This window comes from Mastigoproctus giganteus, chromosome 13 (genome assembly GCF_048544385.1).
Source record: "Mastigoproctus giganteus isolate SK-2022 chromosome 13, ASM4854438v1, whole genome shotgun sequence".
Classification (NCBI taxonomy): Eukaryota; Metazoa; Arthropoda; class Arachnida; order Uropygi; family Thelyphonidae; genus Mastigoproctus; species Mastigoproctus giganteus.
Window position 1 is genome coordinate 46,229,525 of NC_143587.1, and position 19,698 is coordinate 46,249,222.

At 35.3% G+C, this 19,698-nt stretch overlaps 1 protein-coding gene across 11 annotated transcripts in view; it reads left to right on the top strand.

The window, feature by feature from the left end:
• trol (terribly reduced optic lobes) overlaps positions 1–19,698 on the top strand; it is a 1,731,230-nt gene that overhangs the window by 342,265 nt on the left and 1,369,267 nt on the right. For 10 of the 11 annotated variants that reach the window (XM_090387691.1, XM_090387694.1, XM_090387699.1 and 7 more), the window contains one exon: positions 14,900–15,010. The exons of the other annotated variant lie outside the window; for it this stretch is intronic. In XM_090387691.1, coding sequence (XP_090243817.1) covers positions 14,900–15,010 — 111 coding nt within the window. The remainder of the gene's footprint in view (positions 1–14,899; positions 15,011–19,698) is intronic. 11 annotated transcript variants of the gene reach the window in all.

Below are 19,698 nucleotides of genomic sequence, written 5' to 3' on the forward strand. Positions count from 1 at the left end.
TTGGCTGAAGTGACAACAGAACCAACTGGTTTGGACAGAGGTGGCAGCAGAGATGGGCAAAAGTTGCAGTCAATAGCTTTGCCAAGGGACCAGAAGGCTCGGCTCCCATTAGGGCACGAAGCAAGTTTTCTACTCTTAGCCTATTCAAACTCTAGTTTGGACTGATTAATAACTGCTTTACAATTGTTGCGACCTTTGGTCTAGGCAGAAAATGAAACTGAAGAATTAGAAACAAGCCAATTACGATATGCAACATTCTTCTCTTGAACAGCCTTAGCACATTTATTGGAAAACTAAGGTTTAGATAAAGGACAAGATTTTAAAGTGGAGTGTGGGATAAAGGATTCCATTCCTGCAAGAATAATTTCGCTGACACAATCTGAGCAAACGTTGACATCAAAAGTTTTGAAACAGTAATCCGACCAAGGAAAAGAAAAGAAGTCTTGCAGGTCATCCCATTTTGCATTCTTGTAATGCCAAATAACATGAGGTTGGGATAGCCATGAGATAAAGGCTCCATTGGAGAAGAGACAATCACCAAGTTGTGATCTGAAGTGCCTAAAGGACCTCTTACTTTGCCTGTGTACTCAGAAGGGTTGTTTGTGAGAAAAAGATCAAGCGTGTTGGCTGTATGATTAAGACTGTCCGGTTTTCTTGTAGGTAAATGAACAATCTCCTCAAGGTCATTAGTAATTGCAAAAGCCTCAGCATCTTGACCAGCTGGGTCGGTGTGTCACTAGAAAACGGAAGCCAGCTGGAGTTGTGAACATTAAAATCACCAAGGAAAATTACCTCACTGTCAGGAAAGTTGGGCTGGAGAAAGTCAAGTTGTAAAGAGAGGAAGTCAAAGAGCTCCAAGTGATTAGTGGAGTTGGGAGAACGGTAGAGACAACAGATGAATTTGACACAATGAGGTAGAGAGATTTTAAGCCAGAGAAGATCAAAGAGAGGAGATTCCAAATTGGCAAGTCTCTGACAGGGAATATCAGAATGGACATATGCACAAGTACCACTTTTGGGGTGAAAGGAATCATACAGCGAATAATTTGGGCATCTGAGATGAGCAGTAGTTGAATCAACCAATAACTGAGATTCTGTCAGAAAAAGTACATGGGGTTTGGCAGACTGCAAGTGGAAATGGATATTGCTGAGATTAGAATTGAGACCATGTATATTTGTGAAATGAATTAGGAAGTGCTTGGGAGTTTTAGATCTTTTCACAGATAAGCTTGTTCTGTTAGTTTGACATTTCATGGTGTATTCAATAGTAAGAAAAAGTGGGTGGACATGCTGTTTGAAATAATGAAATTTTTGGATATGGCATACATATGGTAAGAATATACCCAGGTCCTTGACATAATGTGGCCTCGACAATGCTCCCCGCATACACACTACTCAGACTTCTTCCAGTCACTATCTGACACAGTAGAGGTAGCAAGATTATAACTTGCTGATCTGGGAGCCTCCTAGAGAGTTACCAATAGGTTCGGTCCGGTGTACTAACTAGTGGCCGGCCGGCCTGCGAACACCGTTTTAGAGCTGTACCCTCGAAATGTAAGGAATATTGGATCTCGCCACGATGTTCATCATAACCTCAAAAGTCATCAATCATACTGCATGATGGAAGAGATAGGGAAGAGTTGACTGGAACTTAGCTCTAGAGACTAAACATGGGTTCCACCACTTCAAGCCTCCAATAAGCAAAGTGGTGGCATTGCACCGGTTGATGAGTCATCTTCATCTACCACCTAGTAAATAGAGTGCAACATATCTAAATGTCTCTGTAAAACAGCACTGATTGATGTACCGATCTTAGGAGCACCTAACAATGGAATGTGACAAATATTTGTATTGATGCAATCATTTCTGCAGTAGTAACTTCAGAAAGCATGATCGTGACATCATACTACTCAAATTCTAAAAAGTTAGAACTCCAGACACTGTCATATCCAGTTATCATCATAAGGAGAGGCCTGACAACCAGGTTTTTTTTTTTTTTTTTTGATAGACCTAGGAACGTTTTAAACATTCACTTATATGCATGGTTAAGGGGGTAATAAGCTGTGTCTGTCCATCCCCCTAAATTCGCCTTTGACTTGAGTAATCGTACCAGTCACAAAAAATGCGTTAAGCGCTCTAATCACACTACTAGTAGTGAGTGCGGGAACACCTCTGGTGGAAGCCACGGATGATGTCAATTCTGTGGCCGATCAGATTTTCTCAGTAGAAAGTCAGAAAAACTGCGAGCCCATTGTTAAAATATTCACAGCTCACCACTGCTTATAATTAAAATTATACTTCAAATTAAAATTCTATTTAACATTACTGTATACTCTTATTCTTATATTATAATTTTAAACTAAAGTTTTAAACTTAAATTAGTAGGTAACTGGCTGATATATGTGAAATGGTATCTGTTCAAGATGCCACACCATTTCATTATTTCAACAAAATATGCTGAAATAGTCCATATATGTAGCCAAAAATTATTAAAATGAAATGAGGTTGAGTTTATTGAAATATGTAGAGGTAACTGTGGCATCTACGTTATGTTACCTTTACTTAAAAAAAAAGTACAATGTGAAATAATAAAAACTAAAAGTATAACAGTATTATTTAAAATCAAGTTTTTAATTAAAAATGTTAAATGGTGAAATGTTTAAAAAAAAAAATTCCAAGCTGCAGCAAGAATTATTGTGCTACACACTTCTGACTGATTCAAAAAAATGATTGAGTTACTTTGCTGCATTAAATTTTGAGACTGCCACCCTCTGTCATGGGCTCAAGTTGCAACCTCTTACGGAACAGGGTTAACCCTATGTAATCAGGGAAAACATACAGTAATGCACAAAATGCGAAAATGTAAAAATAATAAAAAAAACGAATAAATAAAATATTAAAAAAACAAAATATAATATTATATGCATTGAGCACACGAAAAAGTAAAAAAAATGAAGATCAAAGTCTAATAACTAATTCTATATCCATCCTATGTCTAACTACATTAAATTAAACTAAAATAAAACTAGAATACTAGCCTAACATAAAGCTTCTCTCTCTCGTTCTCTTAACACTCTACAGGGTTTAAACTAGCCCATGAAGGCTGAAATAATATATTTACAAAATTATACATAATAGAAGAACTCTTTATTGCATACAAAACGCACATGCCGTACACAATACCCTTCACGGCTAAAAGCCAGGGGTTATGGTCCTGTCTTGATGTTTGTGGTTCTATTATCACTCTGTATGGCCCTCTTCTTTTGTTTCATTATGTATTACATTACTTAAGTACATTTTGATAAATCTGTTGAATTCTGTTCTTAGTGGGCTTATCTTTTAATGTCTAAAGTGCTTCAGATCTGTTTTTACTATTGTTGCATATTCTTATTGCTTGTGAAGTAATTATTTCTTTGTATCTTGATTGGTATATTGGAGCACCAATTGCTTAGGTGTATTATTTCAAAGTTATAATCTTCTCTCTTTATTTTCTATTTCTACTTGGTTATTCTTCTTAATTTTTATTTTGAGGTCTAAAAACGTTATTTTGTGTTGTCTACATTCGTTTTTGTTAATGTCATATTGTTGGGATAGATATCATGTTGGATCTTTTCTAAGTTGCTGTCAAAAGAAATCATGTTGTCTATGTATATGTATGTCTTTATTTGGTTGCTGTTCTTTTTCTTAGTGGTTTAAAAAATGGTTTGCTGCCAGTACTGTGAATTTGGAGCTCGTACAGACCCCTATTACCTGTTTATATATATATCTCTGCCTTTGTATATAGTTATACAGTGGTGAGATGTGAATATTTTAACAATGGGCTCGCAGTTTTTCCAACTTTCTACCGAGTAAATGTGATTGGTCACGGAAGTGATGTGATCCGCAGCTTTTACTAGAGGTGCTTCCCACGCTTGCACTACTAGTAGTGTGATTAGAGTGAGTGATGCATTTTTCATGACCGGTATGATATCTCAAGTCAGGGGTGGATTTAGTGGGTAGTCAGATGAGGCTTATTAACCCCTTAACTATGCATATAAGTGAATGTGTAAAACATTCCTAGGTCTATCTAAAAAAAAAAAAAAAAAAAAACAAAACTTAAAAACCTGTTCGTCATGCCTCTCCTAACGATGATAACAGGATACGACAGCATCTGGAGTTTTAACTTTTTAGGATTTTTGAATAGTATGACGTCACAATCATGTTTCCTGAAGTTACTACTGCAGTAAGTATGATTGCAACAATACAAATATTTGGCAACAATTTCTTTTTTCATTACATTTCATTGTTAGGTGCCCCTAATAGCTGCATATGTCGCTTCAACTACAAGATTGGTACATCAATTGGTGCTATTTTACCAAGATATTTAGATACGTTGCACTCGGAAGTATACATCTCTTACTTTAGTTGTCATAAATCCATTGTAGCTTGTCTTCCAGAAATTATGAAAATCTGTGAATGGTCAATAAAATATTTACAATAAAAAAGCTCTTATTTCGTAATCGATATATACAAATCAAAATAGGATGTTTCGCATAAACCATCTACCGTGCATGCTCGACTTTTTTTATTAGTCTTTTTTTTTAACAACTAGGGAAACATAATGGATACATTTTTTCATGATAAAATTTTAATATTGCGAATAAAAAATAACACGAAATATTTCCCATATCACAAATAACATAAAAACTGTCATAAAACATTCCACAATATAAAAACAAATATTACATAAGAAACAAACTTTCTAGAAAAAGTACACAAAAAATCACAATTACATGAAAAAAAAATTTCACAAATATTCAAGGAAAATTTATTCTAAAAATTGCCATATAAAATTTACTTCTTTATTAATATTTGTTGTTGATCTTCTGCTTTGATCAATAGCTGAGCAATGATTACAGAGGAATGATTTGACGTAACAATCCGGATCAAATCGAATCAATGGTTTTCCATTTAGATATATGGTCATCATAATCTGCAACATGTTTAATTGTCACAATATCTAGGAAATAAACTCATACACCGACCATTGAACAAATTTACTGTAACCAAAATTTTTTACAAATAGTATAAAAATATAATATAAAACAAAATATTTACAATAAACTAATGATTGTATATTGCGGAATACTAAAAACTGTAGAGTAGGAGTAGGAGATTAAGAGTAGGAGACCGGCAGAATTACTTAACAAGTACAGGTCACTGTTGAACAAAAGCCGAGAATTAGGGTTGAATTTGAAAGTGTCTGCAATTCTGCCCAGACACGATAGGAGGGAGTATATGATGAGAGCCTTGTCGATCAATTCGGCCCTGGAAAGATTGTGCAAGGCTCAAGGGGTAGAATTTTTTTCAGCCTGGACTGTACTTGTTAACAGGAGAGATTGCTTCTACAGGGATGGGATACACTTAAATAGAAAGGGTGCAAGAATATTTGCTGATGCTGTCGGGCACCTCTGTAGCCAGGTGGGAAGGAGCAGCAGTGTGTAGCACACGCTTCTTGATTAAACCGGGGTTCGAGCCCGTCACCAACAAATACGGAGGATGCGGAAAGGTCAGGGAATGGCCACCACATATTCCCAGAGCAATATGGCCTTAGTTGCTAATGCTCCTAAAAACCAAATAACAGCTGATGCTATCGAGGCAGTGTTAGGTGGGTCGGAAAACTGCTAGCTTGGGGGGAGACAAAGACCAATAGATTGACAGTAGCCACTGGCAGAGGTGAAAGAGATTCTTGCACTGCGTCTATTAGAATGAGCAGAAGCCTGAAAAACAAGATGCATGGTATTTCAGAGACTGCTGGGAGCCATTGCAGTACAAGTAAACACATGGGTTGTGTTAGGGTAGCTAAGAATAGAAACAGGTGCAGGTATACTTGCGTGTACACCAATGCTAGGAGTTTAGTAAATAAATTTGATGAATTTGAGGTATTGCTCAAAATATCAAAGGCAGATATTGTTAGGATATCAGAGATGTGGTGTCACACAGATATAAGGGATGCAGAACTGCAATTTGGGGAGTACAACGTCTACAGAAAGGATAGACAGGATAGGAAGGGGGGGGAGGGGTTATGTTATTAGTTAGGAAACACATAAAATCCAAGGAAGTGAAGCCAGTCGACATCGCCGGACAGTGCAGTGTTGAGTCAGTTTGGTGTGACATAAGCATTGGGAGATCAAAATTGAGAGTAGGAGTGTGCTATAGGCCTAATGACTCTGATGAGTATAATAAGCAACTGTACAGGGAAATAGAGTGGGCCAGTAAATCAGAGAGTCTTATAATGGGAGATTTTAATTTCCCAGATATTGACTGGAATTTGGGGGCTGGTTACTCACACACTAGCAGGGCTTTTGTGGATTTATTGGATGATTGTTTTCTACATCAGCATGTTCGGGAGGCAACTAGAGGGAGTAATACTCTTGATTTGATTATCAGCAGTGATTCTTCATGCATTAAGAATCTGCAGATAAATGAACCACTAGGTGGCAGTGATCACAGTGTGCTGAAGTGGGATTTACTCAAAGAGGTAACTACCATTAGGGGTAAAGGGAAGGATTATTGCTTCCGTAAAGGCGACTACGATGGACTGAGACAGTATTTAAATTCTATACAGTGAGACCAACTGATGATGTTACCAACAGCAAATTCAAAATGGGAAGCATTCAAAGAACTTATCTTGGAAGCTACTAGGCTTTACATACCAACTAAGAAATATTGTTCAAGGTTTAGGCCAAAATGGATGTTAGATGAACTAATGAGGCATATGGCAGAGAAGAAAAATGCATTGGATACTTACAAATTAACACATGACACAGAAGCCTATGATAGATACAAATTGATATGCAACCAAATTACAAAGGAGGTTAGGCAGACGAAGGCAGATTACAAGAAATCCTTGGCAAGGGATGCAAGGAAAAACAGCAAAGAGTTCTTTACTTATGTAAACTGTAGAAGGAAGGGGATGAATCAGATTGGTCCACTTGATATTGATGGGTCAACTGTTGATGATCCTGCTCAGGTAGCTAACAAACAAAATGAATATTTTGCATCGACATTCACACATGAGGAGTTATTCAGCAAGGGGAATGCCAGAGGTGTATTCAACTCTAGCAGTAAGCTACAGAATCTTGAAATAACTGGGAGTAAAGTGGAGGAGAAACTGTTGAAGATAAACACAAGAAAGGCACCCGGGGTGGATGGGATCTATGCAGTTATATTAAAGGAGGCAGCAAAGGAAGTAAGCAAACCCTTAGCCATAATTATGAGAGCTTCCTTGGACTCAGGGGAGGTACCCATAGACTGGAAATGTGCAAATGTGACCCCAATTCACAAAGGAGGATCAAAGGCTGACACAAGTAATTATAGACCTGTGAGCTTAACGTCTGTTCCAGGAAAATTAATGGAGGCACTGGTTAAAGAAGCACTGCAGGATCATTTAGACAAGACTTCAGTTATACCTCAGACACAGCATGGTTTTGTTAAGGGGAAGTCTTGCCTGACCAACTTGATTGGATACTATGATGCAGTCACAAAAGAACTGGATGCAGGGAATAACTTTGATATTATATACTTGGATCTTAGAAAGGCTTTTGATACTGTTGCACATGGAAGACTGCTACACAAATTGGAGCAGTGTGACATTGGAGGCAAATTGCTGCTATGGATAAAGGGGTGGTTAAGGGGGAGAAGACAGAGTGGTAATGAATGGACACTGCTCATCGTGGACTAATGTTATTAGTGGAGTCCCTCAGGGCTCAGTGTTGGGTCCATTATTGTTTTCTGTATTTATAAATGATATTGATGATGGTATATCAAGCTTAATGTCCAAGTTTGCAGATGATACAAAGGTTGGCAGGGTTGTCAAGGACACTACTGACACTATGCTGCTGCAACAGGATCTGGAAAGGTTGAGCAGATGGGCTGAGAGGTGGCAGATTAAGTTTAACATTGACAAATGTAAAGTACTACACATGGGAAACAGCAACCCCAGAGCAACATATCAACTCTGTGGTACTACACTGACAGTGGTAGAGAATGAAAGGGACTTGGGGGTGGTTGTGCAGGCAGATAGGAAGTTCTCTGAGCAGTGCAGACAGGCTGCAAGAGTAGCTCATGGAGTATTGTCAATGATATACAGGAATTTTTCCAGCAGGGATAAGGAGGTGATTATTCCCTTGTATAAGGCAATGGTCAGGCCACACCTAGAGTACTGTATACAGGTCTGGAGGCCTCATTTCAAGAAGGATGTAGAGCTGCTGGAACGAGTACAGAGAAGGGCAAAAAGATTAGTGAATGGAACAAAGGGGTGCTCTTACGAAGAAAGGCTTAAGTTTTGCAAATTACAGTGTCTGGAGACTAGGCACCAGCGAGGTGATCTGATAGAGGTGTATAAAGCCTTGAATGGTTTAAGCATGCTCAATGCTGATGGGATTCTTCCTCTAGCTCAGAAAAATCACCTGAGAGGGCATAAATTCAAATTGAGGAAAGACAGATGTAGGATAGACGTGCGGAAATTTGCCTTTAGCCAGCGGGTGGTTGGTTGGTGGAACAGACTTCCATCCCTTGTGGTGGAGGTTGATAGCCTAAATAAGTTTAAGGCTCAGCTGGACAGGTATTTTGAACGAACAGAGGGGTGAAGTGGAAGTGGGTTTTTTTTTTTTTTTGGCTGATGCTGCATAAGCTTGCTTTCTTGCATCAAATGCCTCTACTAATGCTAACTGTAATAAAAGATCGTTTACAATAAAATAAGCTAAAATATAAAATTAAAAGCGCTAAAAACCTGGAGCTTTCGAGAGCGTCAGCTCTCTTCTTCAACAGTAATGACTTTCTGCAACATCTCCTTAAATAGCAGGTTCACGGTACCTCCACACGTGGTATTTCTCCACGTGGTTCAATCGGCAAATGGTCGGAAGCGGAAATGTCTTGGGTACGAGACATTTCCGGTTATGTGGGGGAAACAAAACGATGGCTTAGGGATCGTCTGGGGGAACATTTAAATGCCATAAGAACCGCTGATTACAGTAAGTCTGCCGTGGCCGAACATTTTTGGGAGAAGCAGCATCAAATCTCCCCGGAGGACGCTATTATTTTGGATCGTGCACATGGATACTGGGAGCGTAAATGGCTTGAGGGTTTACGGATTGGTTCATCCAGTAAGAATACCATGAATAGAGATAGAGGCATGCGTATTCATCCTATTTTTGAAACAATCGTATTAAGTTTGGATGAATGATTTTCTTTGCCACGTACCTGAGACATTTCCGCTTCCGGTTCTGACCATGTGCCGATTGAACCACGTGGAGAATTACCACGTGTGGAGGTACCTGCTATTTAAGGAGATGTTGCAGAAAGTCATTACTGTTGAAGAAGAGAGCTGACGCTCTTGAAAGCTCCAGGTTTTTAGCGCTTTTAATTTTATATTTTAGCTTATTTTATTGTAAACTATCTTTTATTACAGTTTTTAGTATTCCGCAATATACAATCATTAGTTTATTGTAAATATTTTGTTTTATATTATATTTTTATGCTATTTGTAAAAAATGTTAGTTACAGTAAATTTGTTCAATGGTCGGTGTATGAGTGTATTTCCTAGATATGAGTTTTCCCGACCTCAGGGGCCTCTTTCAGGATAATTGTCACAATATTATTCATTACGCTGAAAGCCAACTCAGCTTCAGCACTGCTAATTGTAATGGTTTCCAAGATATTTTCTGGCTTTCTTAATTGAAAAGGGAATTTCACTCGATTTTAAAGATGAACTGTCTTCGACAAAACCATTAATTTTTATTTCGTATTTTATCAGAAAACTTAAATTTCTTATTTCGTTTTCACTGTCTTGTAACTGAGACGAAAGTTTTTTCACATTCGACGATTTCGGGTAGCATATGTTTAAAATTTCTTTCAATGGTATGTTATTTTCTTTATTTAATTTAAAATTGCCCTCTTGCATTAAAAACTTGTCCTTTAAGGATAAAACAATGCATTTAATAACTTGTTATGAGGTAATTTTTTTTTTTTTTTACTTATGATTTTGATTCCTTCAAATTTTTTCCATTTCAACATACTCAATTTTAGCTTCATAATTTCCTTCAGTATTTTTCAAATTAGCAATAGCATTGATAGTTCGAATAATTAATTTATCTGCTTTTACCATTGTGATTCTGTAAAGCTTCTGGAAAGTAAGAGCTCCTGCAGGATGTCGATCATTAGTGCTAAATGGTTATGAAATTCCAAATTTAAAATTCGATTTAATAATCCAGAATATTTAACTTCTTCTGATTCAAAATGTTGCACAAAGCAGGATAATTCCTCCAACCCACAATTGCTATCCGTCAGCTACAAGCTGCTCATTGTGGCCCGAACACATGACCGATCTTCATAGTTTCCACATCAAGTTCTTTAGCAATCATCCTTAATTTGTGCTATTTTTTTGGAGATTGTTGATAGGTTTTTTTAATTATTGCCTGCATGCCATTGTTTTCTACACGTGAAAGGCTCAACAAAGTTTCAAAATCTGCCAACATTTCATCTTCGTAAAGTTTATATAATATCATAGTTTCCTCAATCCCCCCCCCCCCTCTATGTTGCTGCTCTCACTAATTCTTTGAATAGTGCAAAATGTTGGAATCACATGGATATTGAGCTATTGTGACCATGTAAACATAGACAGGAGAAATTTACTGGAAGGCATGGATCACTCACTTCTCCGAAAAACATATGCCCGTTTGTCGGAGTAAAGGGGAACCAAAACACAGGTTGATCAGAGGCTATAATCAGGTCTAGAATCTTCTTAATCCTCTGACTGGCTATGAAAAGCATTGACTAGCATGACTTCTCGGTATGTGACTGCATAGGTTTTATGGACAACACTAACATTCTGAAATGGTAATCCCTTTCACCCTTAATTTGCACCTTCTAATTGCCTAAAGGCCAGAGGTGAGAACAGTGCATACACAGTTCTCTCCTAATCCGTTAGTTACATGGAAATTTTCTTCATTTCACGGAAACTATTTAAATTTAATTACCAAGGGGAATCAAAAAAATTCTCTATAATCTGCATTAAACAGTCAGACTGTAATTAAATCAAAAATGAAGCAATTTTAAAATACATAACCGATTGATTGCGCCATTAAAATGCTGGGAATGGGGCCCTGCTAGCCCCACCATAGTTTCGGCTCTGGATACTCAATAATTGCATCCAGGATTTCATTTGTAAATAAATGATCGTCTCAACAATGGGCTCGCAAATTTTCAAAAGAAATAACAATGGGCTGTTATGAGCCCATGCGAGCCCACTATAGCTCACCACTGGACAGAACTCTATATACTGCCAATTGGCTTTAATCTGTTTAATTTTTCTTTATAATCTTTACTTTACAGATTTAATCTTTTAAAATGTGTCCAATACTATTTTAAGTTCACAGCCATCCCATTTATCTAATGGGATGGCTGTGAATAGGTTGTCAAAGTCATGTTTCTATTTTGGTGATATTGGGATGGTCTTTAATATATTTTAACACTTCAATGTTACTATTTATTTTCCCTGTTTTGTCTATGTCCTTATACATTTGTTTTAGCAATTTTTCAAACTTATTGGCAATTACAGTGGTGTGACAATTTCTGCCACTGGTAATGTATCTGAAATTTGATAAATTCCATAAAACATTCAAGGGACACATGAAAACCTGAAACTATCATACACACATATGAAGAATATTTTAAAGGGATTACCAAATTTCAATTGGCATAGGGATGCCATATTCCCTTGGAATTCTCTTGCTTTTAATGTGTCACTATAAGAGTTTTGTGACTTCACCTTTTGTTAAAAAAAAAAAAAACTTTTGCCTATATTGTCTCTAGGTGTCCTAGAATCTCTTGATCCATAGGCTGGATCAAGGATTTATTATTATGACTTTTTTCCTTATGGGATTTTTTCACCCTATGGTGAGGTGTAAAAAATCTCATAAGGAGAAAGTCATAATCAATTAAAATTTTAAACTTAATAATAACAATAATAATTATTAAACTCTGTATTGTAGTGTGTTACATTTGTTGGTAAAAACATGACCTTTGTCTCCTTTAAGTTTCTCACAATTGGGATGTGAAGGAGCTTTACCCAGAAAGATTACCCTTTTCATGAAAATCATTCTTTTGAATCTTGAATAATGCAGAGCTGTCCATGCTGGTTTTTTTTTTTTAAGTGGTAATCAAACTGGTAACAATGAATAATTTATAAATTTAAAACCTCTGGGATTAGATTTATAACCTCCTGGATCTGATTTACCAATAACAAAAAGCAGCATTTTGGGAGGTTCAGTTGCAGGAGACTGCTGCTGTAATTCCCTCTTAGGATTTTTTTATCCTTACAGTAGACTGCTTATTTTGTTATTGTTTTTGTAGGTAGAATCTTAATTTAGAATTGGTTTCATTTATGTGAAGTTTAGTTAGTTTTTCTCTCATAATTGACTTTAAATCTTTAAATTTGAGCAGTAGGCTGATCAGCTCTCTCATCTGCACCTGCTATAAAACTTTCTGTACCATCGGTCTTTTGATGGAAGACCAAATCCTTTTCTTCAATGCTGCTCTTGTGAATCTGCTGATTGCAGTTCTGTGTTTTCTTTCTTGCAGACAATATACCATAGCCATGATATATTGTCTGTCTCTGAATTTGGTTTATAGTGGAGTGAACTTAGACCCTTATAAAACAGAATACCAAACAAAAAAAAGTTTTTTTGATTTTTTTTTCAATCTTTTACACCTGCCTTGTCCACACCTGATTCAGCAACAAATTTTTTAGAGGCTCCTCTTTATTTAATGTTTCCAGTGCATCCCACTCAGTTTTGATTAAAACAATGACTTTTTGCTCACCCATATTTCATGAATTTATGTAATATTCAGTTAAACATACTGTAAGTACAATAGCAAATAATTTCACTTTTTAATTAAGAACAAACACTATTGGTCCTCTCGGGGAAATATACATCTTAAATGGGTGTAGTGTACTATAACTACAAGCATACTAGTCCAGTGCCATGGCACACTACAGTGTGCTGTGGGTGTCAGACAATATCTTTTAAAGAATGAAGGGGAGAGGAATGTCAAGTAATCTGGGGATTTTGTTAAACAGAGGTCAGTGAAGAGGGCTTCTACTGTAACTGGAATAAAAATTGAGTATATGCTTGAATTGTATCCTTCTTCAGTCCTAACAGATTCTTTTGTCTAATGAAAACAAGCAGCTAAACTTGTGTAGGTAATAATATGGCTGTTTCTGATTTGTTTGAATGGCATGTTTCATGGGTTATCTTGACCTAAATCCTCAAAATAAAAGCACTTCACCTGTGTAAAGGTTAGAATATATTAATTCAGTTGTCTGTTGGTGTAACAGCAAGATAATCTCTGAAGGAGCTAATATATATATATATATATATATATATATATATACACACACACACACACACACACACACACACACACACACACACACACACACAGCTAGGCCTCGCATAACGTGAGTTCGATTAACGCGATATTCAGTTAACCCTATTTGAAAAATGATACCACTTTACAAGATGCAAATTTCCAGTTAACGCGATCTTTTTTTTTTTTTTATGCGATAGTTGAAAAAGATTTGAATCGCGCGTTAAGCTTACTGCAAGTCGTACGGTCAATAAACAAACGTTTGCCTGGTTCCCACCTCGGTGTGTTCCATCAACCATCAGAAGAAGACGTGTTTGTCTCCTGCTAATAAAGTCAATGCAGACTTGCATTTAAAAATTCAAATTTTTAAATGAGCCAGATGAAAATGTTACTGCAAAGGAGATAATGGTAAAAGAATTAGATGAAATCTTTTGTATCACATAGAACCTCGAACAAAAGGTTTGATGTTCTCTGCAATATTTATTTCGCCAGGGACCAGAGAAGATTGTTGTTGGCTATCGGAAATTGATTGATGAAAAGAGAAAGTCAACACTGTTCAAATATTTCCGCAACAGTAATTTCTTCATTGTGTATTTTATGTCAGAGGTTCCCAAAGTTTCTCGGTTCACGGCACCTTTAATGTCTCAGTAATTTTTTCAAGGTGCACCCAGACCAAAAGAAATACCTAACAGTTTTGTTTAGTAGTTAGGTCCAAACAACTTAATAAGAAATGCTGAAACTGTGAACTACCTTGAGCTAGTAGTTCGCGCGGTGTCCGACAGATGTCGCGTATCGCTGTGTTTCCCTCAAATTTAAAATATTCCGTGGTGCACAGTTTAAGAACCACTGTTTTATGCAATAGACATTTAATTCCATAATTATTTTCATTATCTTTTACATTATATACAGTTAAATACATTATATACAGTTATTTAAAAGGTACAGTTATAAATTAAACTGGATTTATAACTTACGTGTGTGTTATTATAAACCATGGACCCCAGTACACCAGGCCCATTCGTTATTATTTAAAAGGTATTTTTAAAATTCTTTATGGACATTCCAGAAGGTCAAGGACCAATTATAATTTTTCCTATTGGTTATTATATTCGATTAACGCGTTTCCTTTTTGCATGATGCGCTCGCGTGACGAATTAATCGCGTTAATCGAGTCCCGCCTGTATTATTATATATAATAATAATATATTAATTCAGTTGTCTGTTGGTGTAGCAGCAAGATAATCACTGAAGGAGCTGGAGAAAAAATATGAAATGTACATTTATTAGATTTGATTAGTGATAAATTTATTCTAAACTTTCACAAGTGAAGTGTTTTTATTTCAAATAGTTAACTGTTTCTTCTGTGCATTCTTATTGTTTTTGTTGCATGTAGCTTCATGGATTTGAGTAAAGACTTGAAATTAAGTATTTTGTAATTATATTCTATGTATATATATAATCATTTTAAAATACTAACTGATTGCAACAGCATGCTCCCCAGAAGAGTGGCAGTGTGACTTTGCACAGTGCATTGATCGCCGACTACGATGTGATGGAAAAATTGACTGTCCTAAGGACAACTCTGATGAAAGAGAGTGTAGTAAGTTATATTTCTAAAGAACTGTTCTATTTTTATTAGAATTAGTATTAGAAAAGGCCATATGGTGCAAGGAAGCCTAAGGCTTTTTCTTTCAAAAAAACAAAAAAAAAAAAAAATATATATATATATATATAGCATCCAAATATTCCAGAGTTAAATTGTAAAATATATAAATTGTAAAAAATAAAAAAACACTTAATAAACTTATTAAGTGTTATATATAGAACTAACCGATTAATGCCATCAAATGATAGAACATTACATCGGACGTTAGGTATGTCCAAATTATATAAGTTATAGTGTAATGTAAGTAAATCCATAGTTTGAAAATCGATGTAACCACAGGCCAACCGTACCTCCAGTATACATGAAAAATATAAAATATTAGGTTAATTAACATAATAAGCCTTACATGGGAACCCATTTTGCAAGAGACTTTGTCGAGGGCTAAACCCCTACAAAATAAAAACCCATGTTAGACTGAGCCATCGGTTTCTGTTATCATCTGCCTGTATACCAAATCCAATATCCATAATAATGAATAATTCCACTAATTTAAAATTAGGTTATAGTGTAGACTATAATTAAGTATAAATCTAGCCGTCCAAAAAGGGGAAATGTCTAAACAAAATTTGTAAGAATACAGGCTGGATGATATTTAGCCCGACCGATAGCAGCAACATTATAAGCACAACTGAGAAATTATTAATATTTGCTGAACAATTTGCAGAAAAATGGCTAAATAAGCTAACTAAAGGCGAACGGAAAGCAGAGTAGTTAAAGTAATAGTACCTCACTCCCCCTCGAATTACTCTAATAGTTCGTGAGATATGAAAAATTAAGGCAAGAGGATAGATAAAAGTGAAACAGAAAAGAAAAAGCAATTTATCGATATTACATCGGATTAACCGGGAGTGTAAATTCCCGTCCCTAATAGTAGGGATCCTGATTAAGTAGTAAGAGCCGGTAAAATATATCAATAGAATGCGTAAAGCAACAGGAAAGAACGGAATGGCTAATTCCTAAGAAAATTTACTATAAATCTAACGTCAAAAATTAGGTAGTGGCTAACCTTATATAAAGCTTTAGAACACAAAGGAGGGAATACCGTAGAACCGGTATGTTCCCGTCAAAGAATCTACATTACATACATTACCGTAGGCCAAAGGCGGGAAAAAAAAAACTAAACGCCTGCAGCAAACGCACAAGGCAGTTTATAACTGCCGCGTATACTGCGTCCCTAAGATTTGTCCAATAATAGCCAAGTTAGGGATGACCTATAAGTATGAAAGCGCCCTCTGTAGTAGAGAAAACAAAACCAATAATTCTCAGATGCCTAAGAGACTTCTTAGTAAAAAATGAATTAATTCCTACTGTAAAAACACATAGGTACCACTTTTCTAAGGCGTAAGCTATATATTGCGTGTTTATGCAGCAGTACCTAGTATGTACATATATACAAGGGCTAATTAGTAAACAACTCGCTCCATAGATACTGATGTATAAAAATCGATACTTCTTTTAAAAAACAAGAAATTATACCAGAAAATAATTCCTTTAAAACAGAAACTATACCCCTTACGTGTAATTCAATTTTAATTATGCCTAATAGCTTCCATGGTATCCAACTGGTTTAGATCATCGTGGTATTGTTTTTGTGCTATTGACAAAGCAGTACTAATATGTTTCATAATGAAATTATGTGGTAAACCGTTATCTAATAAATTGTGCTTAAGATCTATCAGTGCGTCTATAACATCACTTTTATTATTACAGATATATAATCTTCTGATACCTTGTGTCACTATTATGTTTTTAAGGATACGTATTGAGATATTTGTACCCCAACTGGTTAGGTCTATAGTTTTGAAATTAAATTCTTTGCGTTTGTCAAATACCTTGGTAGTTTGGTTATTATTCTTAATATGAATGTCTATATCCAGATATGCAGCTTTACCAGAGTCATACTTGTTAGTGACCTCTAGAACCAAATCGTGCGGGTAGTGCTTAACTGCTTCTGTATGAAAGTTAGTATAGTTGAACACAATTAAGTCATCTATATATCTGAACATAATAATATCTTTATTGAAGTTATTTTCAAAATGGTGTAGATATAGATTGGCCATAAGACAAGAGCTACTTGCCCCCATAGCTATGCCAGTATGTTGTATGAAAATATTGCTACCATTATAAATATAGCTGTTGGAAATACATAAGTTGAGTAGGTTATCCCAGTAATTACGTTGGCAGGGTAAAATTTTGCTATATTCTGTGAAATAATTATTTAAAACCAATTTTAAACTATCATGCGGGATGCTAGTGAATAAGTTTTTGAAATCATATGTATTTATGTGTTTGATGTTATGCTTATTGTTCTTTATAAAGGTTAAAATAGGTCTATTATTACTAATAATTCTAGTGAAATTTATAGCATTGAAGATAATCCTAAGCAGTTCTACAAGCTTACAATGCGGGACCTTTGAGTAGCTATTTCTACATGAGGTTATAAATCTGAAACTGATAGGCGATTTATGAAACTTGGGTATACCATACAAAAAAGGAAAATTAGTGTTGTAGTTATTTAGTTTTAACTTTTTTTGTATAGCTAGTATTTTCTTGGTAATAGTACCAAGGTTACTGTTTGATCTAGTGTATGTAGCACTGCTATGTAGTTCATTGTATAACAGTGATGCGTAGAATTTTTTGCAGATGAAACTATAGTTATTGGCGGCCTTATCTATAGTAGTTATGATAAATACATCCTGTAAATCCTTTAATTGTCGTTTGATTAACTGCATGTTATATCTTTTGCTATCTCTATAGGTATGTTGCTTCCTATGTAAAATCTTCCTACATATATGTTGATTAAGTTCGCTGATGGTAAGTACCAGCCAATTATAGAAGGCCTCTCTAGTGGTAAATTATACTTATATGCAAGTTTAAGACAAAATTGCATAAGGTCAGAGTGTAATTGTTTAGTAATATAGTTGGCATTAGGACTAGTATTAGGTCTGTATTTAAAACCATGGGAAAGTACTGTTCTAAGTTCCTGGTGCGGAATCAAGTTAAGATCACCAGTAATTACATGCTTATGATGCATATCTACATAATCATGGTATTGTGGCAAGTGGCAGTGGCAGATAGCCTCCTTGTAGAAGTTATCTAAGTTGCATGCTAGCTGTTTATAGTTACACGCCGTAAGTCCAAAAGGCTTATTGTAACTGAACCTAGTTACTATATTCTTATTTTTGAGTGGAAAATCCTTAATGTTTATTTAAGATATCCTTGAACAAAAAGCTGTCAAATATAATATTGCTGAATTTAATATTAATATAGATGTTATCGATAACAGGTTTATTATCCAGCCTATATTTAAAGATATCCTTAAGTAAGTGGTCTAGATGCTGGTTACGGTGTAGATATGTCAGGTTAATGTTTTCTAAGGCTTTAAGCTTGCTATGCTTGAGTCCAAATACTATATCATGTATGCGTTTTATATTTATATTAGGTTCATCCCATTCATCCAGTACTTCAGCAAATCTGCCTAAAGTATGCTTAGTGTGTATAAGATTGCCGTTACCAGTATAGTTATAAACTTTTCTCTTCTTGCTACGTGGCAATTTATAATGGGATCTATTAGCCATACAAAATAGTTTATATACACATGTATCTAAACTACCAATGTTATAATTACGTCCGTTAAACAAGCTATTGAGACCATATGGGTAAAGGGTTTTATATTTAAGTATATTGCAGTTTTCACGATATAACCTAATGCTGTGCTTATTTTCAATTTCTAGGATAGTGATGGTAATATTATCGAAGCTATGTATTTGGAAGTGCTGCAGTTCAATGTCATTTTTGTTAACAAATTTATTAATATGTAATATATCATCTAATATATATATATAAAACATAGAAATAAATGATAAAGGACATAGTAAGATGGGAAAGTTATTAACAACAACGTGCCATGCCTAATGGAAGATATGAGAAGAAAAGAATGTTAAGATCCTAATAAATTAAGTGGAAAAAGTGGCTGAATTGATAAGCCAAATCATATTTACAAAAGCTAGAAAAAAGTGGTAATTAATGCATATTAAAAAGAAATGAAAATAATGAAAATAAATTGGTACATAGATCAGGTATTTCATCAGGGGACTACACCCGATCATGTACCAAAATACTGCGTTTCTATACAAACGTTTCTATTTTGGTACATGATCGGGTGTAGTCCCCTGATGAAATACCTGATCTATGTACCAATTTATTTTCATTATTTTCATTTCTTTTTAATATGCATTAATTACCACCTTTTTCTAGCTTTTGTAAATATGATTTGGCTTATCAATTCAGCCACTTTTTCCACTTAATTTATTAGGATCTTAACATTCTTTTCTTCTCATATCTTCCATTAGGCATGGCACGTTGTTGTTAATAACTTTCCCATCTTACTATGTCCTTTATCATTTATTTCTATGTTTTATTTTATAGTTGTATCCTGTTCTGTAGCCTTGCGCGTCTAGGTACATCTATTTTCTTTTCCTTTCTTTACCTTTTTCTTCTCCTTTCTTTACCTTTGTCACCTGTTTTATATACTATATATATATATATATATATATATATATATATATATATATTTTTTTATATTTCCCCAAACTGTAAGCCTCTACCATCATGTTGGTAAC